We start from the raw sequence: 10115 nt of genomic DNA on the forward strand, positions 1-10115 counted from the left end.
GCTGATGACACGTGAATTTTCCTTGTAGATCACCGGCTATTCTGCCGTTAAGAATTTTAAGATTTCCTTGAATACATAAATCAGCCACAAATCTGCCAAACTTGTTGGGGGGAGCTTGATCCATGTGTTGTCTATCTAATGTAATGTTTGAGAAGTTATTCGGGTGATTATCACAGAAAGTGTATTGCTGTTTAACATGACCGCATTTCCAGAAGTATGCACAAATAACGTGGGGTATGACAAAAGGAAGTACTCCTTGTATACGGCAAGCCTGACATTTTTGTTATAAAATTGCTCTTATTTTTGAGCACATGCCTTACAAACACGGATATTAAGGCACGGGCATATAAGGGACGAACGTAACACATCGCAAGCATTCTGACTGTGAACTCCGCAACAATGGCATCTGTGCGAGTGCAACTGATCATTGTGGCGGTTATGGTTTCCCCCCTCTGTGGTGGTCCCGTTGACAGCCAGAGCAGTGGCGACCGTGGCAGACCTCCTTGCCCATCGCACACGTCGGCCCTACCCGGCGCCATCAACGACTGGGACAGGACCTTTACGTTCCAGTGTCCGGCTGGTCAGGCCGTCTCCGTCGTGAAGAGCCGTCACTGCGACACGACCGAGGATCGGGTGTGGCGGTTCGTGTGCAAGGCGGTCCCCAACCTTGGTGACTTCACTGACCACTACTGGACGCCTTGGGTGAACGAGTTTGACGGCGTCATGAACTACGCTTGCCCTTCCGGAAGAGTCGTCACGGGGTTTCGCAGCGAGCACTCCAACTATCACGAGGATCGACGCTGGAAAGTAGGTTTTACTGACAACACTTACCTTCCTTGCCATCTTTTCATCTTTTTTTAATGTTCCAATTTGCCTCTTATACTTAATCATGTCTGACGAAAAAGTTTTTTGAAATGAATTCATGACATCCTCTTCGTGTCTTCAACAGATCCGATGCTCCCGTAAGGCCGGCATGACCACCAGAAACCACTACCAGAGCCTGTACGCAAACAGCTGGGACGGCGACATGAACTACAACGTTCCCACCAACTTCTACATTCGGGGGATGCATGGATACCACGACAATGAGAAAGAGTAAGTGTATTTAAAATTGTTGTTATGCTCTTCGCTTCCAAACGTTTAACATCAATTGAGAAGGTTGTCCTCATCTGCAGGCTCGCATGTGGTTGTGTAGTCCAATCTAATTTTAAATGTTGTAAATGCATCAATGTTTTAAAGTTGATTTTGTGACTGATGACGCATTTCATGTGTATATACATGCCAAATCATTCAGGAATAAAGCTGAATCTGAATCTGAATCAATCCTTGATCTACACATCCTGCTGCTGCATGGTCATATGAAGCCCTGTGTAGATAGTGGCTAGTGAGTTACAGCTTGTAGCGTTTCTTGGGAGCTCCTCTGTTTGATGTTTGCTTGTTTGTTCACGTTTGCCCTTGCACAGCTCTCCGTAGAAGATAGCTTTGGGCATCCTGGAGTCTTCGATTCGTGACAGGTGGCCAGCCCAGCGGAGCTCCTATAACTTTCTTTCGCATTCATAAGGGGACTCTTTGTGTGCACTGGTTATTTTCAAGAGTTTTTTATGTCCTCTCCAGGGATCGGCTCTACGGTTTTGACCTCTGCAGAGTCCAGCTGTAGACCACGCCAACACGCCTGAGGCAGCTACCACATGTGTTCTGTTCCGAATAAGGTGCATTCTTTGCACTTAAAATATGGTTTTGTGAATTTAGACTGCATTTGATTTAGATGAGTAAAACTTAAACGTCATGTTAAAAAGTGTCCAAATCTGAAATTTATCTAATGTTAAGTAAAAGAAAATTAATTTGTGTTGCTATAAATGAGGATCTCTTACTTGGAGTCGATGGATAAATCTTAAATAATTTACAACATTGACATAAATGCAACATTGGCGCTTTGGTGACAATACAGCAATCCACTTTAGCAATTTATTATTATTTCTGTCTGTATCTACATGTAACGTATCTTGCAGGAAAGTTTCCATGGTTTCTGTATACTCAAGACGTATTCTCTCCTCAAGAACAGAACATTAATGTGATGGAACCATCTATAACATGATGGTAATTATAAAGTTGCGGGGTGTGTATTCATTGCGGAAATAAATCCGTTCTGAAATGACTCAAGGCTTGTTTGTCACTTATTTACCGGGATTCCTTAACCCTATCCGTTCCTTAACATTATTCATCTTGTATTATGGCCAATGATGTAATAAAATTAGCATAATTTATTCATATTTGATTATGAAAGATATTCTAGAGCGCATAGGATTTATTTCATGTAGAAAAATAGCAGTAACATAGGAAATAAACGCGAAAAATACATTGTTAGAACTAAATTTAGCGATTGTCGTCAAAAATGCCTGCCAACAAACGGTTACCATGGCAACACGAAAAAGTGGATTTTTAAATTTTTTTTAAAAACTGTGTGAAATTGTTGCCAACTAAATTTGAGGAAAACTCACTAAATTTGGTGGCTCTAGCGAAAGCCGTTCTATGCTAGATGAAAGTTGGCGCGAGCCTCAAAAGCACCCCCCCTCTCCGTTTGAATAGAGTTAAGTCCTTTTACACAATCGCGGGCAGACTAGTTTTTCTTCTGTTTGACAGGGGTATATGAAAAACCAATAAATGTGGCCAAGACTTCTATCTGCCCTCAAGCCATGCCAGGTGTTTCGTCAATTGTAAACCAGTAGCAATAAATTTTGTAGCGAGTTTTTCACGTTCTTTCTCAAATACATTTTACAACTCCCTCTCAAACAAGCACACTTGTTACCACCTGAAAACTAACTTAAAGTGTAGTGACCCTTTTGCTGTTCCAGCAACGGACTCCCGCAAATGATGACTGTTGACGATGGTTCTCTTGAAGCAGCTCGCTTTCTGGCAAATTGATATGTACGAGAGCAGTCCAAACAATTTTTTTAATTAGTTTTCTTCGCTTAGTCTGACTTTTCCTTGCTGACGCATTTGAAAAATAGTGGCAAACGTTGTCACGTACGAGTACATGTGGACACTGGCACGCCAAACCCGTGTGTGTTTTAATGCACAAATTGAAGACGCTCGGTGGGCGTCACTCCACCGTCGGGAATGTGTAAAGCGCCTTTTCCGCAAGTGTAAAACGGGGGCACGGTGAGTATTGTACCCATGCAGAACCTCTAGCTTCCGAGCCCAACACTCTACCAGTTTCACCACACACGACGCCACTAAGACTTTCATTTGTCCTCACAATATACCAGGTGTTTTGGCCAATGTGAAGCAGTCGCAACAAGTTTGCTGTGAATTTTTCACGTTCTTCCTCTAATACATCACAACTCTCTCAAAAAAGCCCACCTGTAAACGGAAAACTTGTAGTGGCTGTTGACGAAAGTACTCATTGAATCTGCAATAGTTTGAACCTCCCCCTTAAGCTGGTAATTTGATATGTACCAGAGCAGTTAAAACATTTTTTATTAATTTTCCTTGCTCGGTCTGACTTATCCTGTTGGTACATGTCAAGTTTGAGTGTTAACATTTAAGACCCATGAGTTTCCGGAAATGACATCATTTGGTATATGAATAGGTACAACAGCAAACCAAACAAATTTGCGCGGTGCATATTTTTCTTGTCACGATCGATCACGTTTCCGGAGGACATTTAATGACCACAGTGCTTTTACTACGACATTCTCACGCTGCCAGAGGAGTAAAGCGAGATCTGCGGTCAGTCGCCATGAAAAAAAAATATATTAACATCCAATTGTTGCCTTGCCAAATAGCCAAACACACTCCTACGGTAGCTTTTGATACTATCTTAGGCTACCGTAGGATCTGCTTGGAGATATATGTTACACACCCATATGATCTGTGCTATCCACGCATTCTGTAGAAAGTAATGGCCAACGCCAAGCTTGTGAGTATGTGACGTACGGTTCTTATGCCTATATTATCCTAACTAATATCGATATGGGTAAAACCAGATGTCTACTTTGAAAACTATCTTTGATATCTAAAAAAGACGTACGGAGGATGATGACATAAACTTCTCAAATTTATTCAGTGCATATTTTTCTTGTCGCGATCGATCAATTTTGCTGGGGGCTATTATATGGCGGTGTTTTCGTTACAACATTCTCAATATGAATCATATTAAAGTCTACAAAAATTTGCACTTGATGGTCAGCTAGCTTTTAAAGGTGTCAGTACTTACTGTAGCTGAGTCAGGGTGGAAAGCCAGGTTTAATTCTGGACAACAAAGTGTCTGATTAATATCTGGAAGACATCAGAGAGATTCAAGACCATGCAACTTGAGATTGCGATTAAAAAGAAAGAAATCATATACTTTTCACCAAGTTAAATTATTTTCTGTTTGCGTTCAAACAGTTACAAAACCACACCAGGATACCACACACAAAATACTCATGAAGCTGTTTGTTGATTACGCAGTGTAGTTTTGTTGACGTGTTGCAACTCAAAACTTCGCAGTCCCGTGTGTAATTCGACTCAAAAAAACGCGCGTGAAAATCGAGCCACGATTGAAACATGTAATTCCACCCAGAAAGATGGGCGAGATTTAAATATGGTCTTGGGTAATGGTGCGCAGAACAGGTGCGCGTAGATGCCCGAGTGGTTCGACCGGTTTTTATTTAGGTCAGCTGGTCTTGCCTCGTTTCAGTCAAAAAGGTTCCGGAGTAAGCCATAAATAGCAAAGTAAGGTGGCGATTAAGATATGATTTTTGTCAAGTGAGGGATAGAGAGGTGAGTTTTGACTTAGTTTTCACCTTCTTTTCCCAAATCACTGCCACAAGCAAGAGATCAAGCTCTTGTTGTCGGTCTGTAAATAACATTACCCCTTCCCTATTGGAATGTCTCCTTATTGCGTGTTTCTTGCAGGAAAGATAATACACATGCATTTGAGGATAGCGACATGTAAAAGCCTCTTTATGGTTTCAATCTGACAGAGAAATTTGGTCAAAGAACAAATACATTTGGGTAACAAATACAACGAAATATACAACTTTTGGAGCAGGGGTGTTCCGCATGACTTTAGCAAGTAACTTACATGCAAGTAGGGTCACGCTGAAAATTAGCATTAGTATTTGCAGTTACCATAATTTTGGCCTGTAATAAACTGATCTCCACGCATTTGAAAAGCAGGCTAGGGTGCATGAATGATGTGGCGCTTAAACAAAGAAGAGCACAGACAAAATTAAGTGTCGAAGCCTATAGTCTACAGGTCCCCTCCTGAAATGTGCGAAGCCTCGAGGATAGCGGAAGCTCACCGTGCCGATAGCTGCAATTCGTCGGGGCGAGGAGCACACAATACCCGCCAAGGAGGTCGCAGTGACCCGGTGCCAACGGACGACGACGACCTGCTGCCATGCGAGTTTCTACTACAGAAGAAAATGGAGTGGAGTCGGGAGACATGTGCAGCGGCAGATAAGGACAGAAAGACCTCGCACTTTTGGTAAGGTTCTTTGACACCTTGAGAAAACTTGACTTGTCAGTCCAGTTTCTTAAAAATCCATTCTCGCACGAGGGTTGGCTTTTCAATAAGCCTTCTCACACTAGTTACTACGCATGCGCGGGTGAAAGGAACTCTGGGTAATATGTCAAAGTTAAAGGCCCTCAGACGTCAACAGCCTCGTCTATACCATTGTTTCGATTTGTGTAACAATGTCCAGAACGTAGATAGCGGAATGTTGATTTTTTGGGGGCCTTCAACTTATTACCCAGAGTTCCTTTCACCCGCGCATGCGTGGTAACTAGTGTGAGAAGGCTAATACACTCTTTGAACAGTCCGTTTATTCAAGGCGTGAAATATGGTTGAAATATGCTGTATTTTATCGCAAGTATTGCCCGTCTAGTGCCATTGCATATCTTACCTTCACTGATCTACTACAACTTATTTTCCCTTAGGCGAGGCTACACCCTGCTTTTGGTGCTGACATGTGTGTTAGTTTTCGTCGCACCGTTCGAAGAGACACCAACAAATGACAAACACAACACCCAAAGGTATGTTACAAATCTACATGATCTATTCTATGCATATATTCCGGAGAAAAATTAAGAACAACGCTTTTTGTACAGTTTTGGAGTTTTGTAGTCAAGTGATGTGGGGTTCCTTATTCCTATATTCCAAACTAATATTAACCCCGGTAAAAACAGATATCTACTTTCAGAAGTATCTTAAATTTCTAAAAAAAAAATAGAGACGGGGGATGTTATAAACTTTCTGACACTTTTGACTAATTACTGACGTCAGCAGTCCGTGCAATCACGTGTTCTACATGATTGGTCATTCGACCCAAATGACGACTGCAGTACAGACTTTAGAATTTGTTTTAGGACTGTGTTCGCATTTTTTGTAATAGAACACAGTACAAATATTCGTTGGCGTCTGCATACAAAAGCTTTTGATTCCGTAGGTACGTTGGGATTTTTGTGACGATGTCTTTGGTCTTTGCTGTACTCTTCGCACCCGATGGACCATTCAAGTGGCCTCATCCAGGTACCAGAAGCCATCCTCTTTACTCTTAATTCGATTCGTTTACAATTGATTATCGTTTAGATTTCAGCTATGTTGAGATGAATACTGCAAAATTCAATTCCAAAAGAATGATTTCATGAAGAAATATAATTTATAATGAATATGATTTATTCATGAACTTACTTGGCGCATCTTGTTGTCGCCTTGCACCCTCGAAGGGAATAGAATTGTAGTGTCTCCCTGCAGTTTTCTGGAGAGTGCTGACGTGCCTGTGTGTCGTGTACCAGATGGGTCTGACCTTCCTGCTATTTCAGGTAAATATTTATCGTCGTTTACGGGAATTTCCTCACCCGAGAAAGGTGCAAATGAGTACCTAACGTCCGATAGGGATGTGCCTCGGACAGGACGATGAATGACGGTCCCGTGTTAAGGAGATCACACCTCGAGCACATTAAAGAACCCACCACAATTATTCATAAATGTAGGGATCCTTCCCGGTGTGAGTGAATCAAATAAATCTGTCTGGATATACAGCTCGCACTTTTCAGTACAAACCAGCAGTGCTACACCATAAGGCGATTTACCGGATGTGGAGTACAAACAAATAAACAAACAAACATTGCTGCTCATCAGATGTTGTCTCTCGTCGTTCCACAGACTGCAGACCAGAGCAGACAGGTGTTGAAGTACCTGGATGAATCGCTAGGGGAGCCGCTACATTTTAAGTCTTACGGCGAAAACTGTACGTTTTGGGACGCTGACCATCCGGAGCGAGTTGTACACAAGATATGGGTAACCCTTTTATTAAATTGTTAGTTGTGAAACATCGTCCTTGTCATCGTATGAAATAGTGTACAGTATATCGTTCTGTAGATCCTTAAGGCCTTGCATAATCTAGTGTATACATATTTCACTCGATAGTTTGGATAAGTAATTAATAAAAATCCGTTTTCGTTGTGACTTCCAACACAGAATAACATTTTCTTGTGTTTTTCAGGCAGAATGCGATATATATTGGGTCTCGCACTTCCTGGGATTTTACCTGAATGTGAGTAACTATCCAAGGACTATAATAATAAGGTGTTAACCTATAGCTACTCCTCCGTCGTCCGTCGGCAGGTACTCCTATGTACTAGGTTCAAGATGGCAGCACTCTGCTTGAAGTTAAGGCGATTGACAGAGTCTTCTGTGGGATTGTAACCCAATCCTTGCACGAAAATCGCGTCCACAGTTTGGGCACATATATTCAGATGAATTTACAGGTTGCAGTCTTTCTTCACGTTTTTGTCTTCTTCACTGTTACGCATTATGGTATCAAATGGTTCTCCTTCAACCCACAAGGCCCTCGCACTGCGGGACTACTGGATCACCCACGTGATGAGCGTCATGTTCGAGCTGATAGAGTACAGCCTGGAGCAACAGCTTCCTGAGCTCGAGGAGTGCTGGTGGGACCACGTGAGTACTAACTTATTTTTTCAATACGTTTCTACTACCTGAATCCTTTTTTGTCTGCGTCTTCTTACGTAACAACGTCTATCAGCCGTCACATGACTCGGGACCGAGAGGTCTCGAGTTCGAATCCTGCCGTGTCACCGATCTTGTGCCCTTGGGAAAGACACTTTGCACGGCATTCCTCACTTTACTCCGGTGAAAATGAGTACCTAGCTTCGTCTAGGGCCGTCCCTCGGATAGGACGTTAAATGGAGGTCCCGTGTTTGGGGAGCACCACACCCCACGCATGTTAAAGCACCCCCACACGCGCGATGGTGCGGTGTGCGATGGTGCAAATCTTTCCGACTAGTGACATACATGTATCAGTCACTATTGGAGATCTGTACCAAATCAAACCAAACCAAACGTGACAAGGAAACTCCAAGACGAAATTTACCGGGTTGACAAAGAAGCAGCGTGCGTCTCGAAAGCTTCCTAAGCTACGAACTGACTGAAGTTTGTTTATAATTCCATATCGGAAACAATTCTACGAGCAACAGGCGACCTTTTTTTGTTATCTCAACTGTGATGTGGGGTTGAAAAGCTGCAATGCTTTTTGATCGACGAGATTCTCTGCTAGTGGGATGACCAAATGTCATATTTCGAATTTCTACATTTTGTACCCCAACATCTGCTTGAAAATTACCCGCATGCTTATTGTTAAACCTCGTTTTTCCAGTGGATTTTGGACGCCGTCCTGTGCAACGGCCTGGGGATCTGGTGCGGTATGAAGACATTGGAGTATCTGGACATGAAGGTGGATTTATGTTATGTTATGGTTATTATTTTATGGATAACATCCTCTTGAGACCCCAAAAACTAATGTGCGAGGGCGAAAAAGTAAAGAAGGACCAGCCCAAAATGTTTCTAAATTACACGACTGAACATCCAGTGCATTTTCTTCCCCAGACTTAGTAAGACTGTACGAGACAATCACCCTTTGTCCTGACCATATCCCCCCTTACCTTGTAGAGCAGGTCTTCTGGCAAGCATAAAATACTGATTGACCATGCAGGGATGTTGATATTGTGACATGTGGCCACACTTGAGAATAGGCGAAAATCAATAAGCGCGCGGATGTCATCCATAGAATTAAGGCAGTGTGGCATAACCCTAAATGCCCGAAATTCACTGAATGATAATAGGGTAACTTACATGGACATGACGTCACTTGTAAACGCTCTCTGTTGTAAGTACGTAGCCTTAGCATTTGCCGTAGAAAAGGAGGCAATGAACGAATGTTCCTGCAACAGTGTTTCAGAGAAGGGAGCCTGTTCTGAAAAGGCTAAACGACCAGACAGACTGCAGGTTGGGATGAAACGGAAATAGTACATGCAAGCTGAGTCTAGGTGATACCCGAATTCTTAACAGATTCTTAACGAGAGATTAATGTCACATAATATTTCTTTCCTTGCAGCTGTACAACTGGCGTGGCCTGTGGAAGGTTCCGGTCTATGATAGTAACAGAAAGACAACAATGGAGCAGTTAAGGTCTCCAGACTGGAGCCGTGCTCGACGTTTCAGACGCTGTCTGGCTGTCTTTGGGTTCATCATAAGTGTAAGTGTGTGGCAATGAATACACACACACAAGCACACGAAGCCTTGTAAAAAAACTCATTATATGTTGTAACTGAAAAGAAGTCTAACGTTATATCAGTTACCAAGTCGGACGCTACACTTAATGCTACCACACCAGTGGCATTTTTACAAGTACAATCAGGCCTACGACATATTATTCCATTTGGTTTTTTCTGGCCATGCTAACCATTTCCTGAGGGGGAAAAGGTGATTTTTTTTTAAATCAGGCGAAAATTAATTAGCGCACTTATGTCATCCGTACTATAACTTGCTGTCAGAACAGACAGATCTTACAGCGATTGCTTAGCTCATAAGCGTAAAAAATAATGAGTATTAGGATGTTCCATATTCTCCTAAAGCCCCCTTTACAAATCAAGAATTTAGCTCGGCCGAGTGGTCAGCGAGCTCTAAATTACGAGGAGGCATGACCCTGATGCCGACGAACAAATGGCAGGGTTTCTTCGTCGGCATCAGGGCCATACCTCCTCGTAATTTATAGCTCGCTGACAACTCGGCCGAGCGAAATTCTTGATTTGTAAAGGGGCTAAGG

General features: G+C 42.6%; 2 protein-coding genes across 2 annotated transcripts; both read left to right on the forward strand.

Moving 5' to 3' along the window:
• The first annotated feature begins 402 nt into the window (after positions 1-402).
• On the forward strand, positions 403-2155 carry LOC118414668 (hemagglutinin/amebocyte aggregation factor-like). The gene is made up of 3 exons (XM_035818865.1): positions 403-807; positions 950-1095; positions 1615-2155. The coding sequence occupies exons 1-3, from the start codon at positions 439-441 to the stop codon at positions 1655-1657; spliced, it is 558 nt and encodes a 185-aa protein (XP_035674758.1). The 5' UTR covers positions 403-438; the 3' UTR covers positions 1658-2155.
• Positions 2156-6444: 4289 nt separating this feature from the next.
• On the forward strand, positions 6445-9838 carry LOC118414660 (phosphatidylserine synthase 2-like). Its single transcript, XM_035818854.1, has 7 exons — positions 6445-6517; positions 6743-6810; positions 7154-7288; positions 7494-7544; positions 7838-7951; positions 8667-8744; positions 9405-9838. The coding sequence occupies exons 1-7, from the start codon at positions 6457-6459 to the stop codon at positions 9561-9563; spliced, it is 666 nt and encodes a 221-aa protein (XP_035674747.1). The 5' UTR covers positions 6445-6456; the 3' UTR covers positions 9564-9838.
• Positions 9839-10115: the final 277 nt, after the last annotated feature.

Source organism: Branchiostoma floridae, chromosome 4, assembly GCF_000003815.2.
Source record: "Branchiostoma floridae strain S238N-H82 chromosome 4, Bfl_VNyyK, whole genome shotgun sequence".
In the NCBI taxonomy this organism is placed as follows: Eukaryota; Metazoa; Chordata; class Leptocardii; order Amphioxiformes; family Branchiostomatidae; genus Branchiostoma; species Branchiostoma floridae.